Source organism: Drosophila obscura, unplaced genomic scaffold (genome assembly GCF_018151105.1).
Source record: "Drosophila obscura isolate BZ-5 IFL unplaced genomic scaffold, ASM1815110v1 contig_189, whole genome shotgun sequence".
Taxonomy (NCBI): domain Eukaryota; kingdom Metazoa; phylum Arthropoda; class Insecta; order Diptera; family Drosophilidae; genus Drosophila; species Drosophila obscura.
In genome coordinates, this window is record NW_024542777.1 from 1,168,673 (window position 1) to 1,195,746 (window position 27,074).

General features: G+C 44.2%; 3 protein-coding genes across 5 annotated transcripts in view; 2 read left to right on the forward strand and 1 right to left on the reverse strand.

The window, feature by feature from the left end:
* Positions 1-9,775, reverse strand: part of LOC111066712 (Ig-like and fibronectin type-III domain-containing protein 2) — a 70,097-nt gene extending 60,322 nt beyond the window's left edge. Inside the window, exon 1 of the mRNA XM_022355529.2 lies at positions 9,266-9,775. The gene's annotated coding sequence lies outside the window, so the exon portion shown is untranslated. The remainder of the gene's footprint in view (positions 1-9,265) is intronic.
* Positions 9,776-14,848: 5,073 nt separating this feature from the next.
* Positions 14,849-15,786, forward strand: LOC111066744. The gene is made up of 2 exons (XM_022355575.2): positions 14,849-15,010; positions 15,070-15,786. Exons 1-2 carry the CDS (start codon positions 14,983-14,985, stop codon positions 15,675-15,677), a joined length of 636 nt encoding a protein of 211 aa, XP_022211267.2. The 5' UTR covers positions 14,849-14,982; the 3' UTR covers positions 15,678-15,786.
* Positions 15,787-17,086: 1,300 nt separating this feature from the next.
* On the forward strand, positions 17,087-26,940 carry LOC111066711 (probable helicase with zinc finger domain). Of its 3 annotated transcripts, none has more exons than XM_022355526.2 (6): positions 17,087-17,199; positions 18,442-18,532; positions 18,591-19,028; positions 19,098-19,710; positions 21,008-25,849; positions 26,261-26,940. In XM_022355526.2, exons 3-6 carry the CDS (start codon positions 18,714-18,716, stop codon positions 26,884-26,886), a joined length of 6,396 nt encoding a protein of 2,131 aa, XP_022211218.2. In that variant the 5' UTR covers positions 17,087-17,199; positions 18,442-18,532; positions 18,591-18,713; the 3' UTR covers positions 26,887-26,940. The 3 variants fall into 3 exon arrangements, with proteins under 3 accessions (XP_022211218.2, XP_022211220.2, XP_022211219.2); XM_022355528.2 differs by having other exon boundaries at positions 18,602-19,028; XM_022355527.2 differs by lacking the exon at positions 17,087-17,199 and adding an exon at positions 17,636-17,720.
* Positions 26,941-27,074: the final 134 nt, after the last annotated feature.

The window sequence follows — 27,074 nt, forward strand, 5'->3', positions numbered from 1 at the left end:
TATAAGTAGGGTGGTCTGAGCCTGATGATCGGGTTGGAACACATTTTTCAAGTGCTAAACAAACGTTTCTGTTGCTTTCTTAACATTCTCGGGGATTTGGTATACTGTTTATTTGCAACTTGTTTACATTTTTACGATTCCATTTCGTTTGTACTTTGCGACTGTGCTGTTATACCCGCACCACTGTGCCAGTTCCATCAGACGTGTTGTTTAGACTGGGAAAAATGGAGAGTTGCGTTTCAGATTTCGATGCGGTGACAGGCACCACGCGACTCTGGGCAATATCTATAATTATTTACATAGTTTATTATTGCTTAACTGTCAGTATGTGGGTGAGTGAGAGTCGCGATTGGGGGAGATGGTAAGGCCTTCTGAGAAATAACCGGAGTCTGAGGTTCCCCATATCCCAGTTCTACATGACAAATGCATTTCCCCTATCAATCGTATATAAATTATAAATGTTTGGGCCCCAGCACACAGTGGGCGGATTCATCAGAACACAAGCGGAATATTCGAACAAGGAACCATCAAAAATATTCCTCCCGTCTACTGCAGCCGTGATTCAATATTATCCTCACACATACACGCATGGGTTTAAAAAATGTACCAGCAGAGCGGGGAGAGAAGGTATTTCCTTTAAATAAACAGTACCTCCGTCCAGCTTTGGCCGTCGGATTTCGTTCGCTTTGAAGTTTTCGTTTTGTCTGTCCAATAATGAGGTTTTGGGCCCACAGAGCCACACAGCCAAATCCCTTTTGGAGGATTTTATTTCGGCTATCAACTTATAACCATAAACAAGTCAAAGAGCGCCCCAAAAGCTGCCACACCAACTGGCACAAACAGAAACACACACAAGCAGACTGAGAGAAACAGATAAAAGGGAAGGGGGTGGTGAAGGGGGAGGGCTTGGAAGGGAAGGGAAGGGAAGGGAAGGAGTACCGTTAGAAGCGGTTACTTTGTGATGAAGCCGTTGCAATACGCTGCTCTGCCGTTGCGCCTAAGCGCAAGATAAACTTTGCGTCTTGAAGCGAAACGAAACGAACAGCGGCAGCGGCCCAGACCCAGAACGACGGCCACCGCAAAAAGTTCAAAATCTTCAAACCCGTTACCGCACACACACCCCCTCCTGCCCAGCAAACCCTTTGGGCCTGGCACTCCTCGCCATTTTGCACTTCAATATTCTGGGGAATTGTTCGCCATTTTTCCCCTACGTACACACATACATATGTACATATGTACGTATGCCGCTGCCGCTGTACTTTTAAGTGTGTGTGTATCTATGTGGGTTTGGATTTTTTTCACTTCTGGGGCATTTTTGCATGTTTGTCTCGCAAATTATGCGCTGCGCACAAACAAAAGAGGAAACGACGGCGACGACGTCGCAGTCGCAGTGCTATGTACGGTTATTTTTTTTTTTTAGCTGGAATGCAGCTGAGGATAGCCGACAGAGAAACCGTTTCGCCCTGAGAGAGTCCCGTGATGCACCTCAATGTAAGCACGATCAGAAGAAGAATTTATATATGGGCATTTCCACCCCAGTCCCTTTTTGAGATTGGAGTAAGAATTCAAGATGAGCGCTATGTCTGACAAAAGCACATCAATGTGATGCACATCAATGCAAGGAGAGTTGGAAGATTACAGTAGCTTTATGGCAGCCCCTTCTCGTGGGCAAAGGAAAGTGCAGAACACTTTTCTTTGCTGCGATGCCCTACACGTACAGAAGACGCAATGTGATAAAGACGAAGACAAGTTTTCTATGCGATCCTGAATGACTTGAGTGAATATTCGGGCCGAGTATGCACCTTTTGTCCTCGTGGATCGAAATTATCCTACCTCACGGTCTCATTTCTAGCACGCTTTGTGGTTGACCAACTCAGCGGCCATGAGAGTGTGTGTCTGCGTGTCTGTTGGCAGGCCTCATTTTTTCACACGCCACGCCTCCTGTGTGCTGCTTCCTGCTCATTGCATATCCAACTTTATTTTGCTTCCAGCCGGAAATAATAATTGCAACATGGCGGCGCTGGATCTGGATCCCCAGTGTACCAACTACCGCTGCTGCCTGCTGCCTGGAACAGCGAGCATTAGCGAATTTCTACTGTGGCAACACCAGAAAATAGTGTCACTTCTGTCACACAAGGCACTCGTTCCCCAGTTTCAGATCCAGCCCTAGCTTTTCCCCCCACCCACTTCTTTTGCCGTTTCGGTGGAATTTTTTGCTCATTTCTCCAGCAGCAAACAAGGACAAAGCATTCGTCGCGTCTGTGTAGGTATGTACGAGTATGTATGTATATATGTTATATTTTTTTGTTGTTCTTCTTTTGGTGTGAGTTTTTTAAAGATTTTAATATGGATGAAAACTATTAGAGGTTTTCTGGTTTATTTTTTGTATTTACTGTGAAACTGTGTTTGATATCCTGCTTCCTCATTTAGAAAATGCGTTTTACTCTCTGCGGAGACTGTGTTCTCCTGGGCTTCACTTTAGGAGTAGTGTAAGCTGACTGTCAATTCGTACGAAAAAATTAAAATAAATTCGTATAGTGAAAAAGGAAAATCTTTAAAGGTTTTTTTGTTATTTGCATAGTTATTAATGGCTCCACTGCCCTCAAAGTAATGGTATAAAAAGGACAGGGAAAGTAGCCTAACATAACCAACTCCATAAATACTACACACTACCCAATCAAAGTACTGATAAATATTTGTTCCTCAACTCACACATCCTCAGCACCCACTTACCCCTCGCTGGCAGTGTAAAAACGTAACAAACGAGCGCATGAAAGTAAAGATTGACGGGGTAATACGAACGAACTCTGTCGACAGACAGTCGTCTGGCTGTTGGCTGCCCCCACTCTCAGAAACCAGACATAAGTATTAGCCAGATATCTGTATGGGGGAGGGGGTATATATGTACGTATATGTCTGGCATATAAACAGTGCTCAGCTGTCAGACAAGCAGACGTAACGTGCAAAAAGGAACAAAACACGACGAAAAAAACTGCGCAAACAATAGAAAAATTGCGAATGACGCGACGCGTTCCGAGTTCATAGTAGAATAAAATAGCGACAACAACATCAGTAGCAGTAGCTATAGCAGTGGCAGTGGCAGCGGCATCACTACGATCTGACAGTTCTCTGTCCCCTGTCAGGGCCCATCTTTTAGCCAGTCAGCCAGCCATACATCCATCCATTAGTTCTTCCGTTTCGGGTATGTTTTTGGTACGCTTAAACTATATCCATTCATTTTGATGCGACGCCTTCAACTTCTTCCTCGACTGGTATTTCCCCTTACATCACAGCTAGAAGACGTCACTCAGCCTCATCATAGTCATAGACTCAGTCCGTCCCAGTTATTGTTGCTACTGTAACTGTAACTGTAATTGTGGGGGCTGTTTATACCCTTTTGGAGCTTACGAGTATGCCCCCCATTTATTGTTGTTTTGTAACTCGAAAGCAGATACTTCTTAACTAAATTTGAGAGTAAATTCCACATTAAGTGGTGCCCTAAAGTCGTTCAACACGTACCCCAACTCCCAAACATTCCCTTACTTGCCAAACAACCAAACCAAAACTCTTTTTTAGAATTTATGTGATAGTTTCGAAATATCCTTTTTAGTTTTAGTTAATTAAATTAATGAATTCATTTTTAATTAAGCGTGTTGCCTCAATCATAAGATAATAAGATAACAATAATAAAAAATATCCAAAATGTATAACAAATAAAAAAAATAAATTAATTTGACTTCAAGACCCTTTGTACAATATCGAACACCGATGAGCATCGAAGAAAGGAAACCATCGATAGCATCGATGTTTTCACATCAGCTCTAATGGATAATGGCGAGGATGAGATTCCCCTACACTAACTGAGAGATATATATGGCTTTAAAGACTTACGTTTCGAATTTTCTATTCGATTGAGTGGGCACAAGTTATAGCCATTCGTTAATTTACATCAGATGAGGCCGATTCAAGCGCATGTCCTGGCTTTGAGAGTTTTCCAATATTACAATTAACGAAATTCTCAATATAGGAAGAGAGTAAATTTGTGAACTATTTCGAAAATTCAAATCAAAGCAGGAATTCGAAGCTCAAAGGCACAAAGAAATGTTGGAGGCGACCTCGGCCCAGCCTCTTCAATGTAAGCTCAACGGCAAGCAACTGCCTGCCGACTGCGACTGCCTCTTGGAAAGAGAAACTTAGAACTCAAAGCTCACTTACTGGGTGAAATCCAATTGACAGACAAACATGCAAACGGGCCATCGATAAATGAAAGCCCACAGAAAAACGCTTGGACCTGAGCTCAGGACGACCGGACCGGCCGGGACAAAGCCACGACGTAATACTCAACTTCAGTTCACTTTTCGACTGCAAATGCACAAAGGGAAAGGGTAGTATGAGGATGAGGTGTGGTGAGGTGAGAGATGCAGATGGAATATGAAAAATCAAACCTCAAATCGAGCCACACAATCAGGTGGGCGGAAGGAGGTAAAAAATTGCTTGTATCCCTTAATCCTTAAAATTTCCTGCATCTGCATGAAAATTTATTGCTTTCCGCAAAACGATTGCCGAATGCAACAGACTTAAATTAGTCAAAGGAACGAGGGCAAAGGCAATCGGAAGAGCCCCAAAAAAGTGACCCTTCCTTTCTTGGGGCAGAGTGGGGAATTTCCAAATGAAAATCAAGTCTTTCTTTGACCTAACCTCACATCCAAGTAATTGACATTCTGTTGCGCTATTCGACCCAGGAACCCAAGCACCAAAGCACCCAAGGACCAAAGCACCAAGGAGGTTCAACTGCTTCCCAATATTGCAGCTCCTCCATTGGCTTGTCTTGCCGTGCCGGGGATTTATTGCAGCCTCAGTTGTTTGCCATCTTCATCTGCTTCTTGCTCCACTTGCACCACTTCTTTAGGTTCCAGGCTTAGTCTGTTCTTTTTTTGTCTTAGCTGTTCGTATGCTCCCATCTAAGACGTCATTTCAGAAAACGACGCCCATTGCAATAGCGTCGAGATTTGATCAGTTGTTTGCCTTTGCTTTATATCTTTTACTGTTTTAAAATTGCTCTCATGTGACTTTGGCCTCGGTTCAACTCTCGACTCCACTCCACTCCTATCTTCTGTCTCCTGTCCTGTCTGAAATACAATGGGCATACAATGAGCTGGAAATTTTCAAAATTAAGGTAATCCATGCTGCACACTTGCAATTCGCAACGCCCTTTGTTAAGTTACATTTCCTTTATACATTCGCAATATTTTCAGAATAATTAAATGCCTAGTGGTCCAACATTGATATTAATGAGATCTTGAACTGCCTAGTAAAACGTCCTTATCTTATCCTTATCTATGCAGGTTTCAGACAGTGTTCATACAATTTGGAACTTGCGTATTTAGTTATTCTTCAATCTAGGGTATTCCTCGGTCGTATTCTAGCACTGCGCCCATGGTGACTGCAGTTCTTCAACTATATATTTTTTTCAGTCAACATCTGCTTGTTTCTGCCAAATTGTATCTGTATTTTTATGTGTTCTATCCTTGGTTTTTTTAGTGGGTCCTTGGTGGCTGCTCTGCTCTATTCTAAAGCGACAACAGAATAAATTTTGGTTGGACAATTTTTGTGTTCTTCGTTTTTTGTGTAGGTTTGTTTGGTAAATCCCCAATGCAGGCGACTCAAGTTACCAAAATATACGATGCACATTCATATTCATTCTCGTTCTCAGAGTGGAAACATATCCTTGGGGAATTAATGGAGTACGGCACACAGAGGCAGAGCGAAAGAGATATCTTTATACGACATTTCACACACTTCTGCCACTTTTCGTTTGATTTAAATGTTTTTATTCCGACAATTAATTATGGATTTTTCGTCGAGAGAACTATAAAGTGTTGAGAGGCAGATTTTTATTTGCCTATGGTGGAATTTGAGATTTTAATTTATTTAAAAGATTTCCATTTCTGTGTATTTGCAAAACTAAATCCTGCCATGGACATCCTGCTCTAATTGGCAGCTTTTCCTGCTGCCTGTCACACGTCCTTGCGAATAAAATCGACCAACTAGAAAGTCTTGAGTGCTGAGTTTTTCCCCTCGGTTAGTTTTCTTTGGTGGCTTATGCAAATTTTCGAAGCTGCTCAAATGTTTCCATGGGTTTTCCACACCTAAACACGAATCTATAATGATTACATATTTATTTATTCAATGCGACTGTTGACTTTTATTGGAATTCAATTGAATGGCTGTCATTTGATTTAAGCCTAATTCAATTATTTCCATTTAATTTTCCACAAACACTTTGGTGCATTTAATTTGCATTTTAGAGTAGGGGTCGGGGCAAGTGGTTAAGCAAAAAAAAAAATGTTAAATCAGCTAAACCAAAAAGTTTCACCACATTCGTTTTAATCTGCTTTGAGGCAAAGAATTTGAGGGAGGCTTGAGGAAAATTTTGTACTTTCTTTATCATTTAACCACTATATGTGCAGTGTATACATTAGAGTGGGCTAAAAATCAAAAAGTTTTGAATCTTAAGTCGGATCGGTATAAAAAAATTGTTTTAAGGGATTCTAAGGCGAGGGCAAACAACATTTTTTAAATCGTGTAACGCTTGACACTCGTGCATCGATTTAAAAAAATTTGCTTTTGGCCAAGTTAGTTAAAATTTGGGTATATGTATGTGTAATTCAGAAAACTGTACTCCTTAAAAACAAAAACAACGAGAAGGAACGTGTAAGTCGCTTCTGTGGACGCGGCTCTACCTTTATACCCGTACTCTTTCAGTATATAAATATGTGAGCTAATTATTTATGTAGAATTTTAAAATATTTTACATATTACATTTTTTTGCTACATTTGTTATCTTCATTTACATCTACAATGTCGATTACACATCTGAAATGTAGATTATACATACACAATGTAGATTCTACATCTCAGCAAAGGCGAGGCCGAGAAAGAATAATTAGCGTCAGCAGAGCCGAAGGAGGTGGTGGAAGCAACTGAAAATTAATTTCTTTATTCTGGCTATAATAATGATCTGATCTGATTCTCTACGATACTGCGTGTTTAGTTTTATTGTATCTTTAAAATTGTGGCTGCCACAGATTTTTGTCCTTTGTGGGGCGAACTTTTGAAATAAAAGCAGTGTGATATCACATCAGTCTGGAAACAAAATTTGGCTTCTCTAGCTCTTATAGTCTCTGAGAACTAGGCGCTCATCAAGACGGTCGGACAGACGGACGGACGGACGGACAGACAGACATGGATATATCGAATCGGCTATCGACTCTGATCAAGAATATATATACTATATGGTGTCGGAAACGATTCCGAGAGAAGTCTGCGTTACACACATCCAATTTTATCAAAAATCTAATATACCCTTTATCTCTTTTTGAGTACGAGTATAAAAATATGCACAGCCAGCAGAAAATAATACACTTCAAATATTTTCATAGTCAATTTATGTGCTGTAAAATAAACAAAAGACAATGAAAATCATCTTACGAACCGATTTCCACCGAAAGGTAAGCCGAGACCAAAAAATTAAAAGTCAATAATAATAATAAAATCACTATGTATTAACATTACTATGTCCCGATAAAATTTTATCTTGATCGATATTTTTTAAGCATGTTTTCCTTTATTATTATCTGCTATAAGAAAGAAGATTTATGATAAAAGTTCTTCTAGGCTATTGGTATTTTTTTGAACTTTTATTAACACAAGAAATGTTTGTCTCGTGTGTAAAAAAAAAAGAATGCACAACATTCCAAAATAAGTTGCATTAAAATATTGCCTCAGATTTCGGAATCGGCATTTAAATTATTGGCTGCGAAAATCACTTCTGTTTTTTGTTCGTTAAGTTAAGTCTATTGTCAAAATAAAAATCCGGTTTATGTTGACTTTTTCCTCTTTAAATGCTTACGACTGTCCCGTGCGACATCATCTAAATGCCCATACGTACATATGTATAAATTATAAATTATTTTCAATAACTATGAATTCTTATGATTCCGATTCTGATGAATTTTCGGGATCTGAAGAGGAACTCAAAGGATTAGGATCCGAAATCACATCAAATCATATCTGTCTGTTCTGGTTTGTATATAACAACTTACAATATTGTGTACTTTAATCTTAATTTCAGAAAAAGATTTTTGAAACACTGAGAACAAAAGAAAGTTTAATGTAAATATTTGAGAGTGTTATCGAAAAATTTTCCTTGCACAGTTTTCGTCCGTTTTTCGCTTTTGAATGCATTTTTCAAATAGTTATAGATTAAAAATTTTAAAATGAACTTTTACTTTGTTAAATAGGTTTCAAAGACTTTCGAAAAAAAAGTTGCTGATTTAATTTCGGTTCAGTTCTTTTTTAGGGGTTTCATAGCGCTTGTTCTAGCTGGAAGTTGTAGTCTGTGTCCATTGTATATCGTTTGAGCGGGGAGCAGCAACAACAAACCACTTTGCAATGGTGCCTATGATTGTTTGGCTTTCTTTTTGTTGTTCAATTAAATATACGAGTATTCCAGTGCAGTCTGTCCGCACCCCTCTTCAGCACACTTCTCTTTTACGTTTGTTATTATTAAAAAAGTTTTTTGAGTTTTTATTTGAATTTCCAAGCGCAGCGCACAAAGTAAAAGTAAAATCAACAAAAAGAATGTGTACGAGCGATAGAGTTGATATTCCGACTATAGGATACCCGATACACCACAGCACTCTCATTGATAGAAACAATAAATAATCATCTGATCGGGCTGTCTATCAGTATATGTATGTGTATATCCATGTGTAGTACCCTTGTATATTTTTCTATCAACTGAAAAAATTCCACCAAGGAAGGGACGGGGCGGTGGAACTTCCTTAGGGTATAGCCAATATAACCTTCTTTCCTTCCTTCTAAAAGGGTATACGAAAGTGGTATTCATACTCCTCTTACAATGGATTCAAAAACTGGTGCAGTACTACCATCAACTCCGCCAATAACTGACCGATTGTGCAAATGTTGTAATAATTGCCAATACCAAGAAACGAAACGCAAAAAATTATTAATAAAGCGACTTTTGCAATCCCCTCCACTAGACTCCGGAGAGGTCGGTCTCAGCCCCCGTGCATGAGGTAATCCAATCGCAAAGAAATAAAGAATTGAGCTTGGGCAAACAACAAATACAATTTTTTGTGTGTTTCGTTTAATTGCTTAATTTAATTTGCATGGAATACAACAAAACAACACAAAACAAACAGCGGAGCAAAGGCAAAGCACCAAGAAAATACAAACATACCCAAAGTTCTTTTGTTGAGCAGCGCAGCAGCGACGAAGTCAGCGCAGCGGCAGCAAACACTTGGAAAAAACTGTTTCGTTTCGCAAGTTACGGTTCCGTTGTTGGGGGTTTTTAGCACTCTGTTGGCCACTTTTGCATGTCTCAAGAACACTGGACTGGCCAAATGGTTTAACAATTGAGGGGGGATTTTTTTTACTTATTGATTGCAATTTCTGTCGGATTTATTACTTATTTTTAATCTAGGCAACACTTGCGTGATGCTTTTATGCCATACGATTATTCTCTCACACCACAACACAACCCAGCGCAGGTTGTATTTTTATTTTTCGGATCACTTGCTTGGGACCTGTGCGAAATTTTTATTTGTTTTTGTTTTTCACTGTGACTGTGGCAACAATTTTCGAGGCAGGCAGTATTTTCGTTGTCTGAAATGGTGCTTTCTGTAACTAGCACCAGAACTTTTCTCGCTCTCAGCTTGGGTTAAACTCCGTTAGACGACTCAGCCCCAAGCAGCGATGTGGGGCCGTTTTATATGGTTCTCCAGCGGCGACACTCGGCCTCGGCTTCGGCAGCGGCTTCGTGTCTGGTGTGTTGGGGCCGTGGGGAGAGGAGTGCGGATGATTGGCTGACGGTGCGCAGACGTGAAAAAAATATAAACACAAAGCAGCTGGTTCTCTATGCCGTCGTTTGTGGGAGGGGTGGTGGGTGGCAGGGGGGTCTCAGCTGTTTTCGGTAAAAAGCCGGCAACAACAAACAAGCATCACATGTGGACAGAAGACAGAGACAGGAACACAGAGAGTGAGAAAGAGGAAAAGGGAGCTTGCCGAATAGCGAATGGCAAAGCGAAAGCGGAATGGCAACAAAATAAAAGCATTAGGATAAAACAGAAACAGCAACAGCAACAACGAAAGGTGTCTAGTCTTAACAGGTGGCAGTGCGAGGGCTTTTGTATGCTGCTTCGGCGGCTGTCATGATTTCACGGCAAACTTACCATGATACGGCTATTAAGAGAATAAAGCCCACACAAATTGTGCATTTTCATCATCACTTTGATGAATTAAATTGATTATTTCTGATCATTTAATTTGCACATTTTTGTTTTAGATTTGTTTTGGAATTGTTTACTTTTTATCGGTTCATTTGTTGTTCACAAAAACTTCGACGCAAAATTCAAAGCACAGTGCAGGGGCACAACAACAACAACAGCTGTAAAAACTGGCCAGACACGCTTTAATTAGAAACCAAATAATATTATGTGAAGATATATGGGTATAAGCAACATTTGGTACTTAGACATGTTAAATGCTAAATATTAATGGCGTCTCGGGTGCCTTGAACTTGGATTATTGATTCTGACTAATCCAATTTATAATGTTTTGAAAACCTAATTTCAATTCCCGTGGCGGTTAAATTACACTACTCGACACGATTTTTCCTCAAGGAACCTAACCGACTTTTTCTGATAGATTTTTGGCTTTAATTTTTAATGAACTATGGTTTTTTTTCTATGGAATAATTTTTTTTAAAGACTTAAATAATAAGTTTTTCTTTGTATGCTTTTTCAGAGGTAGCGCTTATATTTTTCACATAACTAATTATCTTACATATGGTTGTAATCAAGCATTCTAAAAAGCTTATATACAGCTATAAATTGGACCTAAGCACTCCAAATCTATCAGAAAAAGTCGGTTTGGTTCCTTGTGGAAAAGAATTTGATTTTTTTTAGTGTTATTTGGAATCAAAATTTGAAATCTACAAGTGGTTGTGTGCTGTGTAAGGTTTTGAGGACTGGCAATCGCTATACAGTCAAAGTTCGGAAATTAGAACCACTTTGTTCCTAGGATGGTTCTAATTTCTGAATAGTTCTAAGTTCTGGACATTTTTTTTTGCACAGAAAATTTTAAAATAACATTAAAAAGTAGTTACGCAAGCAACATTTAAACACAAAACAATTCTTTTGTATTAATATATAATTAAATTAACACATTAAAATTCATAGAAACACATTTTAGCTATTTTTCAATTTTAATTATAGTTTTTTTATTTTTCCCTTAAGTCATCAACGGACACAAATATTTCTACATGCAAATCAAAACACACATGCATATGACCGAATTTTACACACCACAAATAGCTCGGGGACTCCCTTTTTTTTAAGTCAACCGAAAAAGAAAAACTGAGCAGGTAATAGAAAAATTCTTCCAGAAATTGGACCCACAGGTTCTATAAATTAAAATGGCCGGTTATAATTTTTAGGTGTTCTAATTTCTGAACTTCGACTTTATTTCTAAAATTTGTTTAATGATGAAATGTAATGATACACATACCTTATCATCAGTCTTTTATCATCCTTCCAGTGCGTGCGTCCATTTCTCTAGTCAATGATCTGGACTAGAACTCCGAAAGCTATTTCCTCCTTTTTTTCTCGGTATATACATATTAACGGCATATTTTGAAAATGACGTTTCTGAGGTTCCAGTCACACTCGACAAAACAAATCAAGTGAAATATTTATTATACCCGTACTCAAAAAAGAGTTAAGGGGTATATTAGATTTGTGGTAAAAGTGGATGTGTGTAACGCAGAGAAGGAAACGTTTCCGACCCCATAAAGTATTATATTCTTGATCAGCATCAATAGCCGAGTCGATATAGCCATGTCTGTCTGTCTGTCTGTCTGTCCGTCTGTCCGTTTGTCCGTCTCGATGAGCGCCTAGATCTCAGAGACTATAAGAGCTAGGGCAACCAAATTTGGTTTCCAGACTTATGTGATATCCCACTGCTACAAGTGTATTTAAAAATTTCGCCCCTCCCCCTTCCGCCTCCACAAGGGACGAAAATCTGTGGCAGGCACAATTTTAAAGATACGATAAAACTAAAACCGCAGTATCGTAGAGAATGCCCATATCTACCAGACTGCCGAATCTGAATCAGATCGGATCATAATTATAGCCAGAATGAAGAAATTTTCAGTTGCTTCCCCTGCCCCCTCCTGCCGACGACAACGCAACTAATTTTCCTTCTCGCTCGCACACTCTGCGGCGTTCAGTACGCGAACAACCCCTAGCGGATGAGATGTAGAATCTAAATGGTACATGTACAATCTACATGTTAGATGTAGAATATACATTGTAGATGTAGATAACAGATGTAGCAAAAAAATTTAAAATGTAAAATTTTTTTTTGTTTTAATTTTAAAATTCTAAAAAATCATATGCTCAAAAATGTAAATACTGACTGAGTACAGGTATAAGTAGAGTCGCGTCTTTAGAAGCGACTCACACGTTCCTTCTCGTTTTTCCATATATTAATTTACTTTTGAAAATGACCGCCAAACTCATTTAGCGCACAAAAAATACTGACAGTTTTCGCTCTCAGTTCGTGGTGGTTTTTCAAAATGTTCTCTCTTTTCCAAGGTGAAGAGAGCGATTTCGTAGTGACTTTCCCCTCCTTTTCGTGGTGTGAGCCACATGATTTGCGGATGGAATGAAGATTCCATATTAATGATATGATTTAAAATATTATCAATGGATATTTTTTTGATACTTAGCGGACTTGTGGAACAAAATATTCGGCACTATTTTCTTGTTTCATGGTCGCGCGAACATTTTTTTGGACTTGCCCAGAAAACCACCCCAAATGTTTGCAGAAAATTTCGAACGATTTAATTGGCTGAAAGTTGAAAACGCGTAAGGTAAACCGTTACTTTTGTAACGGATTTTATATCGAAAAGTATTTTTTGGGTACAAGAAGAAAATATTTATTATTGATGATAGGTCCGGCTGGCTAAGTGGAGGATTTATATGGCCAAATGAATCTGGCGGACTCCCAAGATAAATATAAATGTACGATTCTCAAATTTAACAAGATCTCACTTTAATACCTAACTTTCTCTGATCACAAAAATAAAGTTTTCTAAAAATAGGAACGCTAGAATGTGCTTCGTTTGGTTCATTTTTTAACCAATCTATCGTTTATCAAATACATGTAAAATTTAAGCAAGTAGTAGCTTAAAATAATAGTAAAAAAAATAATGTAGCGGAGGGAGGAAATTCTCCGAATCTCTCCAGCTTGTAGCTCTTGACATTCCCCAGGCTAAAAGGTATCCTATCTAAGGCTAATTTTTGACGCACGCGACATTTTCCGACGGATTGTCTCCTTAATTAATTGGCTTAAAATGAAAAGTAATTCCCTTTTACCAATAAATACTGAAACTGTACCAAAATTTCAACTATTTTTCATTGGTTGGTGCTGATTACACTAGTGAACACGACATTAAAGCTGTGGCCCAAAATGACTTTTTCTTATAAATTTTGGGCTTTACAATTTTTTAGCGAATTATGGTTTATTTTGATGGTTAAATTTTTGTTTAAATAATTTTTAAAACGTGGTCTTTTTTCATGGTTTTTTTCAGAGGTAGTGCTTCTATTTTTCACATAACTTAATAATATTATATCTGGTAGCAAAGAACTTTGAAAAGCTGACAAACGCAGCTAAATTTTGACTTTAAAAAGTCGGGAAAAGTAAAAAAAAAAAATAATTCTTGGCATGCATTTTTAGTTTTTGATAGACGCATTAATTAGGCATCGTTTAAGGTATTGTTCAATAAAATCAAGACATTGTTCAGAAACATGGGTAAATGAATAGGCAGCATTGTTGTGCATCTTTGGCACGGAATGAGCCACAATCTGCATACCTTTGGGAAATGGATATTATCGAATAGAGGTAATGTTTGTAATCTTAGGCTCCAATTAATGCAGAAACTACTCAGTCTCTGTTTTAAAGATATTAACGAAATTTTGCAGCTCACGGGTACCATAATAGGGTTCCTATTACCAATAATAGGTATCAGAACCTGCATAAAACATAAATACATAAATGTATTTATAAAACACAAAACATATGCATTAATACGTAAAAAACATGTCAATATAGGATCAAATCATTATTAATGTTTCAATGGAGCTTGGAACAAAAAATGTAACATCAATTAAAAGAAATAAGGTATACAAAAGTACATACGCATAGAAGAAACTTGGTTGACCAGCAACACTGACGTAACATTTAGTCAACATTTACGTCAGCATTTATGCTTTGGCCGTTTTTGTTTGAACCTTTTTATGTAAACAATGCAATAAAAAGGACTTCTGAAAACTTGCCAATCTTGTAGAAAATTTATGTATCTATCGGATAACATTATTTGTTCAGGACTGAGAGGGCTAACTAGCTAGTAATCTTAAGCCGAATATCAAAATCGAGGAATATCAAACGCATTTTGTCAGTATATGTGCGGTATATTTACGGTATATTTCTGGGGTATTTTTGGGCTCACAATTTAAACACAGAAATGAGTCCGGAGAGCGTTTTTAGTGCTCTCTTTCGACTGGGTCATGGCAAGGTATGGCCCCAGTATTAAGACAGCCAAACTTTTTTTAAGGGCCTCGTAAGGACCTCACCCTAGCCCCGACGGACTAAATATACCATGTGTGCGTGTATACCATCCCGCACGGTGAGTTATGTGGTGGGTGGGTATTTTTCTTGAAAGCTCTGAATTTTGTGACGTCATACTTCACACCTCATACCCTTATCCCTGCGGCGCAATCAAAAGTTCAACTTCAAGTTCGAACTGTAAATTACAGTTAGTCCGCCTTCCGTTTATTGTACAAATTCCAATTTGTGTGTTCGTTTTTGTTTTTAAAGATCTAAGGTAGCTCCAAGATGGAACGATACAATCGCGCTTGGAGAGGTAATTGCCAAAATGGTCAGTAAACCAGCCAGCCAATTGTTATTGATACTCTTTCGCAGATCCCGGCTCCCCGCTGACGCCATTGACTCCGCTGTCCACACAGGTCTTCAAGTTTGAGACCACTGACGGGCAGACGCCCACCGGCGATGACACCACGGGCCGGAGCACCCATCGCAGGCTGAAGCCTAGTCGCCTAAGTGTGCCACAAGGACATTCATCCAGTCATTCGAGTGGTGGGCCAACACGTTTTTCGCAGTCATTTTTGCGCACGCGATCTGTTTTCTCGCCCAATATGAGGAGCACAACAAACGGCAGCTCTTATGCGGACGGAGGAACACCCCGTAGTTTCAGTACCAGCAGGAGTAACTCGATATCGAATAACTCAACTCACAAGGTTAAGCGAGAACCCGGCTTGAGTGACAGCACCTATTCGCGGTTCAAGCACGGCTCCCCGGTGGAGCATCCTACGCTTAGTCCGCGGGTGCGCTCGCTTCTGAACCGCACTGGCAACGAGCACCTCACGGAGATGTTCACGCGCCAGGAAATCGACATAGAAGTTCTCATCCAAATGACACTTGAAGATCTTGAGGCTCTCGGTGTGAGGGGTGCCCGGGAATTGAAAATAGCTATGGAGGTGATCAAATTTGCCAAGAAATTCTTTCGTTAACTTTTTACGTGGCGTACATTTAGTCAATTTTTTATTTTTGTGTTCTATGTCAATTTTACTTGCATTATAAATGTGTACTTTTAATAAATTTTCAATGTAATGCCCTCTGCACACTGAGCCCATACCGGGGGAATGGTGGGAATTTTTGAAATATGTGAAACACCGATTCACACTGCCACTGATCATCACTCACACACCATGCTCACTATTTGGTGCGGCGGAAAAATTTTTTCTTTTATAATTTAAGTGAATATTAATAATATTGCAATGGTTGAATGTGAATGTGATTCAGCACCAAAATATATTCTTGCACAATTTAATCATGTATGATGATAATGAGGCTAACATTGACGAGAATTTATTGGAATGGATATCTGTTTTGAAAACACTGAAGCGTGGTCATTTGTGACTGCTTCTACATAATCCAATCAATGTTTTAAATACAAATGTATATTCTCTGTTTTCTGAGAAGATGTACCCGAAAAGAACGAGGCGTTTTTTAAGGAAAGTTCTCTATATCCATAGCATTTTATTTTGGGCTGTTTTTCTGAGTATAGAATAGTCGAAGGGCTGTCAGCCAAAAGCGAGTGCAATACTGCATGAGTTTTGCAGAGCAAACATTTTCTTAGTGAATTCCGATTTTTTGTTGTGAATGTCCAATATTTATGGTTGCATTTGACAATTATCGAAAAAATACCGCACAGAAAAACTGGTGGCCTGTGGGAATAGGCTATAAGAATAGCCTCGCAACAATATTATATTTCTTGTATTGCCCTCTCAAGGGTTAAGCATTTCACGGGCTGGGTAGCACTTATCTATTTGCTCTAGCCAACACAGCTGCAGGGTTTTGCGAATTTTCCATCAGTGCTGCCAGAATGTTAGAGATTCAGCTAGATTCGGCTAAGCCCGAGCATATATAAGCTAAAATGAAAAAAAACTATTTAACATATTTTTGGTATTGGCTATTTTGTTTCAGCATTTTTTCTGGCATAATTGTATATTTTTCTTGTGAAATCAATTTTAAATAGATCGATCTGGAAACATTTCTTCTGGCCGGCACAGCCATTATATACAAATTTTTACACTTTGGCTAAATCTAACCAAGCCGTATGTTTTTTATAGGCTTAATGCTTCCAATTTAATAATCTAATCTTAGCTGGCGACTTAAGTAATTAAGTGTAAATAATTAAATAAATTATTAGGCTAAGTTGTATACTGTCGTAAGTCTAATAGGGAAGATCGATAAATAAAATCCCGAAAAAAAAAAAAAATAAATACATTTATGCTCTAAATATTTTTCAGTTTTTACAATGGCATCTGTTTTATTTATAATACGGTTTATTGTGCAAAATATAGCCTTAAATAAGCTAAAATGGCAGCACAGCCTCACATACATACATAACTATTTTTAACAATTTTCGACGTGATGTGATGTGCATTTTCTCTCATAGTTTTGTGCTTAACCATGTAAATTAAAATATAATTAGCAAGTAGTGAATAAACATTAAGAATAAGTGCAAAGGTAACGAAATTGTCTGGAAAAACATCGGGAAAACGGATACAAAATTTTGTTCGGTTGCAAAGTGACAGCTGGCTTCTGACTTGCGTTATTTGCCTTGGGTTTTTACATGGCTTGGCTTTGTGCTGGCCACGCGTACTGATTAATGTGCAATATAAATAATCGACTAATCAGATAAAAGTGCATTGCATTGCCGTGCATTTGCATGTATTGTGCATATATAAGTTGCTATTTTATATGGCAGTATAGTGTTGTTTTGTCAAAAACCCATTCGCCTGCAGTGTTGTAAAATGAGCCCAGCTATCACAATTAGTTTGTGAAATTTTGCAACAAATTTTAAGCAAGTGTCATTCTAATGATTTTTGAACGTATCCAATAAAATTGCTCTTCTGCATGACAACATTTGCTATTAATTAATTATCAAACCAAATTGTGTTGCCACATGCGATACTTTCATGTGGTACTTTCGGCGTTTGGCAACACTAACGACTGTCTGCTGTGCCCAGCACGTAAAAGCTAAAATGGTAAAATAAATCGACTAAATTCGCCGCCTTTGCGAAAATTACGACTAAATAAACTACAGTTCCACTCTAGTTTATAAACTAGTTGGGGGCTCTAAGCTTAAGAACCAAAATGCTGCGAAAACACCTGCAGGCAGCTGAGAAGGCGAAACCAACGGAGAAAAAACATGTACACACACTCGTGCATGCATGCACACACACGTACATGTGTATATAAAGCAGCAAAAACAACATTAAATAATACTACAATCGAATATCTTGTATTTGCGGACTCAATAATAAGCATTCGCCAGCAGACAGCCGCCATTTACTGCAAATAACGATCGCCGAATGCCAGGCCACATATAAATAAAAGCCGAAAGTTGAGCAGCAGCAAAGTACACACACGCATGAAAGGAGCAACGCACCTCCAAAAAAGCACGAAAGAAGAAAATTTAAATTACTTTCAATTATGCTTGCAAATGTTGTTTGAGTGCTCTGCAATGCGTGTGCCCGGCCACCGGTGAGAGGGAAAATAGCTCTTATGAAATTTTGCGTAACAGAAAAATTCGAATGAAAATTTTGCAAATGACAAATGGGAATAAGAATGCATTGAATTGGTTAATATACGATGGGTTCAGGTGCAGCCACCTCTGTGGGATACCAGATTTGATCTGAGGCTTCTGCCGCGTCTCTTATAAACAATTTGTTTATTATTATTATCTCTGTTTCCTTTGCTTTGCAGTAAACATAATGCCCAATAAGTATATAAAACCCTAATGTAAAAGCCAAGAATCGATTTCTTACTATTAACTACTCGTAAACAATTAACTTATGTAAGTATAGTCATGGGAGAGGTCCAGACCGAAGCAGTCCCTAAAGTTCACCATCCAGAATCAATATAGGAATTAGACGAGCAATCAAGACAAGGATCAGACGCAGCACCCGACACATGAATGAGTAACCAGCCGAAGAGCCGAAGTCGAAGCCCCAACGAGTAAACGATTCCCACGATCCATGGCTGCTGAAAAGGAGATGCTGGCCCACGACATGGTCCGAAGACGGAACTGGGCCCGGGCTGTGGCACTCTACGATCAGCTGATTTCAGCAGCGCCTGGATCGGCACAGGCGACGCGGGCGCAGAAGGATCAGCAGATTGCCTGCCTGCTGGGCCGCTGCGAGTGTCTGCTGGAGCTGGGCAAGTACGAGGGCTGCCTGGCCGATGCCTACAAGGTACTCACGCTGCTGGCCGAGCAGACAGAGTGCTTGGCCAGTGTCTCGCGCGCCCGTCGCTGGCTCGTCCATGCTCTGTTCAAGATGCACAAGTATGGGGTAAGTTCAGTGTGGAATCGGCCAGCCCTCACGTAAATATTATTTCTGATGCCTTTGGTTTTCCTGTAGGATGCCGAGATTTTTTTGAGCAAGTGGATCAACGAGCTGAGCGGCCAGCAAATATTCTCGGACATATCCAAGACCCTGGAGCGCTACAAGTCCATCATCCAGATGATTATGAATGGGCAGCACAAGGCCCAGGCGCAGAAGATACCGCATGCCCGACTGGAGGACGAAATGGCCATACTGGACACCAAGCTGGACCACTGGGCTACCAACAATCTGCCCCTGGACAAGTACAGCAAGCTGCTCAGCAACAAGGGTCTCAAAAAGCGCGAACAGCAGCAGCAACAACAGCAGCAGCAGCAAAATGGAACTGGCAGCGGTAGTGGCAGCTATGCAAGCAGCAGTAGCAGCAGCAGCACTGGCAGCAGCAGCACCATGTCTAGTTCCAACACAAATCTGCACAAGACCAACGACCTGTTGGCGGCCATGAAGCTCACGGCTGGCAAGCACCAGCCGGCGTTGGCAGATGGCCCCAGCCTTGATGCGGCATCCGGCGGGGATCAGGCGGCTCCCTCGACCACATGCAGCTACTGCGCCATCAATTTCCTGACGAGGAACGAGCTGCGACAGCACTGCCAGACCGAAGCCCATCAAAAGGTGATCATGAGCGATGAGGGTGAGTGTTCAATGGGGAATATAATAAGAAATTCAGGGCTCCTAAGGGTCATCCTGCATTCGAGCTTAAGACACTCAAATTTGATGATCAAAACAAAGCGAAAGGAAATAAGGGATCCCTTATCCAAGCCAATGAACCAGTGCTGCAGGCATCCTTAGAGATGACTCAGCAGACCGCAATGCTCGGCATTTACCCAAGCCATCACGGGACACAGGCAGCACACGCCTCCATAGTGACAATCCCTTGCATCGTGTTCTTGAGATGCTGTCGGGACATGGAGGGGAAAAAATCGTTTCCCCATTTAATCTGCCACAGTCCGGTCCTTGGATACCGTAGACTTCCTCACAGACATTTGGGACCTGTGCGAAATCAGACCAGGGTTACTGTAACAAGAGGACCGCCACGCCATAGGCACCAGGTAGCACAATGTTCCTTTAAAAGCCCAAGTGAGCTGAGAGAAATTTCTTCTCCCACCAGCGACCGCCTAAACCTAACCGTAGGTTACGGCTGTAGGCAGGAAACTCAACGGTCTACGGTTTCGATGCCATTTCAGAATGGCAAACATTAAACTTGTTTTATTTTGGGGTTTAAAACACGCCGAATTGTCCTTCTATTAATCACATAACCAATTAAGGGCCAAGGAAAATTCACAAACAATTCAAAATTAACTCAAGTTTTGACAGGTTTTGGTGGGCCCATACATTGATGATAGTTTTAGACAGCTAATAACAGAAAATAATAAAAATAATTGCAACCAAATTGTCATGGGTATTCGCGTAGGCTCCTGTAAGAAAAGGCATCGTGTAGCACAGCATAGAGATTATTCCACGCGGTTCGGTTGATATACCATCGCCAAAAGACGAACCGATTTGCGTGTATCTCATCCATGCTCCGCATATTGTGGGGCAGTATTGGATGAGTTTTGTAGGATCTACCATTTTTCCGACCATTCGCCAGATGTTTAATCGTAGGCGAAAGTAATCCAAAAGTACTCCACAGGCAAATCAGCATTTGGAACTACTTTCCTTGATCGTAAATTGAGATTTACTCCATGATGATTTTGATATGTGAGGCGGACAGACAGACCCTTTTCCGATCCGTCTTCGTTGTTAGGTAGAAAGTAGACTTCTCTGAGAAGGGAGGCACAGGAATTTCAGGTTGCTTTCAATCTCTCAGAGAGATCAGGCTGTCTGGCCTGACCTGTGACTACTTTACATATATCTCTGTATATACGTATATATTTTCTATACAAACATGAATTTGCAATCACTCATTTCGCACTTGATTCCCCGGATAGGACGAGACTGGAAATGGCGACCGCCACCCCGCGGCTACACCCTGGACACGTACAGTTTGTGCGAGGCGTTCAGCGATGCGCACACCTGCCACTATGGGGCCCAGTGTGTGGAGGCGCACGGCCAGGACGAGTTGAACGAGTGGAAGGAGCGGTTTGAGTACCGGCGCATGCGGGTGCAGAAGGCCTGCGAGAAGGAGCTCTACGGCAAGTCGTACACGGAACAGGTGCTGGAGCGATGGATCCAGGCGACGGCGCCGGAGCGGATTATGTGCGAGCGAGTGCCGGAGATAGAGGCCAAGTGCGAGCAGCAGCTGGTGACCAGCATCAGCTCGAAGACCTCCAAGCGCGAGTGGCTTTTCCAGCTGGAGACGAAGCAGCCGCTCAAGGCGGTGGCCCTGCTGCAGGATGCCCATCGCAATCACTTTGCGCTCAAGTCGATCAAGCTGGGCACGGCCTCGGCCTCAGCCTCGGCCCAAGTGGAGCTCAAGTCTGACCAAGAGTGGGTGGCAGCTGCAACAGTCGCCGCCACCGAAGCACAGCCAGCGGAAGGAGGAGAGGAGGAGTCGCCGCAGCGTGCGACGCTGATCCACGAAGTAACCGTAGAATTTCATACGGAAATCTATGGAACGTTTCGGCAGGCCATCTGCTTCGATGTGGGCCAGGAGCCGCTGCTGGTGCGGCACCTGTGCGTGGACGTTCTGCCCGTGAACGATGCGGAGAAGATCGAGGAGATCAAGCGTGATATAATCAACAGCTCGGCCACCCGCTGGGACGTGGCCAACACCCAGCTGACTCGCTTCGAGACCACCATCGGCACCCACCTGAAAACCGAGGCGTATCTCAGCGATCTGGACCACGAGCGGGAGCTGCTCGAGCGCTATCCCTGTCCCCTGGCGGCCACCTTCACCCTCACCCAGTCCACGATCGTGGAGAAGCGTCTGACGCAGAACAACTATCGGTCCCGCATCCACGAGCTGCTATACGTGGAGGAGATTGCCCGCTACGAGCAGATAGCTCGCTACAATGTCCGCACGAAGCTCACAGTGGCCTCCAACTACATTCTGACGCCCGCGGGGATGGCCACCAGCACGGCCAAGTACTCGCTGGCCGGGGAACTCTTTGCCTTAATGCGGCTGGGCAAGGACATATCGGAGGACACCTCGCCGGGACGCCTCATCCTCTCCAACTGCTGCAGCGTGTACATCTCGGCGCCGGAGGAGCCCGGCAGAAAGCTTTCCGTTCCCTCCGGCTCCGCCTCCGTCTCTGAGCAGACGCGACCTGTATACGAGGCCCTCATCGAGGACAAGGGCAAGAACGTGATCTACTTGAAGCTGTCGGCCAAGTGCGTGGAGGCCATGGCCCTGCAGGCGGACACCGAGCTGGACGTGGACATCCAGTTCCAGCTAAACCGCATGCCCTACTGCGAGTGGCACAACGCCGTCGACAAGATCACCGACTTCCGCCTGATCTTCCCCGCCACGGAGCTGGAACCGAACATCCCCTGGACGCCCAAGAAGCAGTGGGCCGATGCCTGCGAGCCCAAGCTGAATGCCAAGCAGCGGGAGGCGGTCAATGCCATCACCACGGCGCTGAGCATCAAGCTGCCGCCGATCCTCCTGATCGGACCCTTTGGCACGGGCAAGACCTACACGCTGGCGCAGGCCATCAAGCAGCTGCTGGCCCAGCCGGAAGCCAAGATACTCATCTGCACGCACTCCAACTCGGCGGCGGATCTGTACATCAAGGAGTACCTGCACCCGTGGATCGAGGAGGGCCTGGAGGAGGCCACACCGCTGCGCGTCTACTACCACAAGCGCTGGTCGGCGACAGTTAACGGCGTTGTCCAGAAGTACTGCATCACGGACGGCGTGGGCAACTTTAAGCGACCCACGCTGGAGGACATCATGCGGCATCGCATTGTGGTCGTGACGCTCAGCATCAGCATGGAGCTGGCCACGCTGGGGCTGCCCAAGGGACTGTTCACGCACATCTTCCTCGACGAGGCGGCCCAGGCCATGGAGTGCGAGGCCATTATGCCGTTGGCCCTGGCCAACGACTCCACGCGCATCGTCCTGGCCGGAGACCACATGCAGATGAGTCCCGAGCTGTTTTCGGCCTTTGCCAAGGAGCGCAAGCTGCACATCTCGCTGCTGGAGCGGCTTTACGACCACTACCCCTCCAATTTCCCCTGCAAGATCCTGCTGTGCGAGAACTATCGCGCCCACGAGGCCATCATCCGCTTCACCTCGGAGCTATTCTACGAGCAGAAGCTGGTGGCCTCCGGCAAGCAGCCGCGCCACGAGCGCTTCTACCCGCTCACCTTCTTCACCACGCGGGGCGAGGATGTGCAGGACAAGAACTCGACCGCCTTCTACAACAATGCAGAGGTCTACGAGGTCGTCGAGCGGGTCTCGGAGCTGCGGAAGCGCTGGCCCAGCGCCTGGGGCAAGCTCAACGACACCAGCATCGGCATCATGACCCCCTACGCGGACCAGGTGTTTCGCATCCGCTCCGAGCTGCGCAAGCGCCGCATGGGCGGCATCTCCGTGGAGCGCGTGCTCAATGTCCAGGGCAAACAGTTCCGTGCCGTCTTCCTGTCTACGGTGCGGACTAGGCGCACCTGCATGCCGCAGGGCAGCGGCCCTGGGGTTTCCTCCGCCGCCAGTATCGGAGACGCCGACACGGACTACGGCTTCCTGAGCAACTCGAAGCTCCTGAACACGGCCATCACCCGCGCCCAGTCACTCGTAGCGGTCGTGGGCGATCCCGTGGCCCTCTGTTCGATCGGACGCTGCCGCAAGGTCTGGGAGCGCTTCATCGAGATTTGCGACGAGAACAAGTCCCTGTTTGGCCTGACCTGGTCTAACCTGCGCTCCCAGCTGGACGGAGTGGAGCTGAAGCGCGGGTACGTGCTCAATCCCTTGGCCCCAGAGTTCGTTCCGCGAGCACTGCAGCCGGAGGCCTATTTGCGGGACCAGGCGGCCCTCTATCTGAACGGACCCCAGCACGGACACGGAAGTCATGGCCCTCCGGGTCCACCGGCCCACTATGCAAGCGCAGCCGGGATGCTGGGACCTGGGCCGGCGGCTGCTCATCAGATGAACCAGATGGCCGCTGCTATGGCTGCCAACCAGCAGCTCTCGCTCTCCCACATGTACTCCACCCACATGGCGGCCATGATGGCAGCGGCAGCCGCCGTGGGCGGGGGCAAATCTGCAAACGGCCCGGGTCCGGGTCCACCTCCTCACTACGGTGGAGGAGGACACATGGGCATGCGAGGACCGCCACCCAATGGTGCGCCACAGCCGCCGCATCTGCGGGGAATGCCCGGTCCTGGACCGCCAGGACCTCCTCCGCCAGGTGGACCTCCACCGCCGCCCTATGGCCAGTACGCAGCCATGCAGCACTGGCGTCCGCCCATTGCACCGCAGCAGCAGCCGGGCGGGCAGGGGCCAGGACAAGGGCAGCCGCAGAATCCGAATGCCAGTCTCTGGGGACCACCGCCGCAGACGAATCCTTGGAGCGTGCTGCCCCCCAACAAGCAGCAACAGCAGCAGCCACCGGTAGCTGCTCCAGGACGAGGACCAGGTCCGGGATCCCTGCAACCGCCGCCACCCAATGCGAATCCCTCGCTGCCGTTGCGGGGCGGAAGCGTTCCACCACCGCCACCCAATGCTCCGCCCGCTGCCCAGCTGCTGCGCAATCCCAGCGAACTGGGCTACTTGGCCAAGAAAACACTCTACAACCATGGCCAGGCGCAGCCTCCGCCGCCACCGCCCCACCACCTGTACGGGCCACCACAACAGCAGCAGGCCCCGCCACCAATGCAGGGCATGCAAAGGGGCAGCAGCGTGCCCAATGGACCCATGAGTCCCATGGAGAACGGACCACCGCTGCCCTATCTGAGGCACAATGGCAGCGGATACAACAGCTACGACAAGCCGTTGGTTCCGCCCCAGCAGCAGCAACAGCAGCAGCAGCCGCCCTTCATGTATGGAGCGAAGCAGCCATCCCCTAGTTCGTTGCGCTTTGGTCCTCCCTCGCACGACCTGCTGCCGCCGAATGTGAGCATCTATGAGATGGCGTTCAACCCCAAGGAGGAGCAGTACAAGTGGTACCTCAAGCTCCTCGAGACTGTCGGCCAGGAGGGGGCCAACAAGTTCGCGGACATGCTGCGCCAGGTGATGGCTACCCTTCAGCAGCAGCAACAGCAGCAGCAGGGACATCAGCAGCAACTCAAGCAGCCCCCCCATCAGCAGATGGTGAACAATCCGATGCTGAACAATCCCCATGTAATGGGCGGCGGCGGAGGAGGAGGGCAGGCTCAGCGGCCGCAGTATCCCATGATGTATCCCCAGAACCAGCCGCAGCAGGTGGAGGCGCCGCCGCTGGAGAACTTCAATCACCAAATCGATTTGGTCTTCAACTCGATCATGAACGGAGCCAACGATATTGCCCAGCCCATACTGAGAGATGTGCTGGGCATGGTGGCTGGCACGGCAAGTGCTCCTGGTGCGGGACCTTCTCTAACCAATGGATTGAACGCCCTCGAACTGCAGCAGCAACAGCAGCAGCAGAGTCGCCTCTTTGCCATGATGCAGCAGCAACAGCAGCAGCAACAACAACAGCAACAACAACAACAACAACAACAGCAACAACAGCAGCAGCAGCAGGCGAAGATACCACCTGGTCCAGGACCGGGTCTGTATGCCGGTCATCTAGCTGGTGGGCCGCCACAGGCAGGAGGCCCAGGACCAGGACCTGGACCTGGACCTGTACCACATCAGCCTCCGCCCAATAGCAGCGCCAACAGCTTGGGCGGCGGCAATTCGAACTTTATGGGTAAGGGAACGGCAGATGTCGGTTGGAAGCAGTATCCCCCTCATTACTATTGTAGCCTTGCAAAGCATGAATGTTATGTTCGATTTATAATTTGATACTAATAATAGGTTTATTTTATTTGCGCAATTAATATGGGAAATTGTTGAATTCTGCAAAAAGGTTTAAAGAAGATGCTGCCACATTTCACATTGCACATTGGTCATTGGTGGTAGCATCTGGCTGGAAGCACAGGTCACAGATGGCATCAGTTGTAAGAAGTATAAAGAGACTGGAGACTCAACTGAAAAACTCACTTCTGATGATTGATAGGGGTGTGGATGTACCTATTATATTTAGGACTGTTATATTATATGTCCCAATTGATCCCTTATTGATTCCGTTTCTAATCATTCACCTTCTGTAATCCACCAGCTGGCAATCCTCTGCTAAATGACAAGCCTTACAACAACCTGAACATGCATAATAACGTGGGATCGAACAACTCTGGAGTTGCTGGAGTTCCCGGCACCAATGGACTGTTGAGCAATGGAAACTCAGTTCCGCTTTACCGACGTCAGGCCCTGACCGGGAATGGAATTGGCATTGGCATTGGGAACAGCTACAACAACATGCCCGGACTGGACACGGGCACCAATCTGATAGAGGCCCTGTTCCACGCCAACAACGCTGTGGCGGATCACTCCGTGAAGACATCCGACCATGTGCAGGGCCTGCTGTACAACAATTTTAGTGCGCTGAAGGGCGGCCACGAAATGGACGTGTTCCAGTCCATGCCGCTGGCAGTGCCACACTCTGAGGCCAACAACCATCATCATCAGCAGGCCTCTTCCGCAGCCACCACCTATGCGGCGGTGTTGAGTCAGGGCCCACAGGCGGCATCGGCGGCTGGTGGAGTGGGAGTGGGGCAGACGCAGTCGCAGCCCGCACCAACGGCCAAATCCTCGCAGGCGGGCAGCGAGATGCTGGAGAAGGATCCCTTCGCGGCCATACGGGAACTCGGCCAGGCCACAACCGGATTCTACAACTATTTTCAGTGAGGCACGGGGAACGGACGACCTCCTTTTGTGGCATCAAAGGGTCTTAAACTAAAACAAACAAAACAAAACAAAAAAAAAACAAAAACTAAAAAAAAAAGAAAATTAACAAAGAAAAAAATTGCAAAATTCTTAGCTGAGAAAAAAAAACGTAAAAAATGCCCCAAAAAAAGGGAAAAGGAAAAAACAAA

Excerpts from the sequence above, each read along its gene's own strand:
- LOC111066744 (XM_022355575.2), top strand. The coding sequence starts at position 14,983 with ATGGAACGATACAATCGCGCTTGGAGAG. Across the intron at positions 15,011-15,069 it reads ATACAATCGCGCTTGGAGAG|ATCCCGGCTCCCCGCTGACG; the intron begins GTAATTGCCAAA and ends ACTCTTTCGCAG.
- LOC111066711 (XM_022355526.2), top strand. The coding sequence starts at position 18,714 with ATGGCTGCTGAAAAGGAGATGCTGGCCCACGACATGGTCCGAAGACGG. Across the intron at positions 19,711-21,007 it reads GGTGATCATGAGCGATGAGG|GACGAGACTGGAAATGGCGA; the intron begins GTGAGTGTTCAA and ends TTCCCCGGATAG. Across the intron at positions 25,850-26,260 it reads CGGCAATTCGAACTTTATGG|CTGGCAATCCTCTGCTAAAT; the intron begins GTAAGGGAACGG and ends GTAATCCACCAG.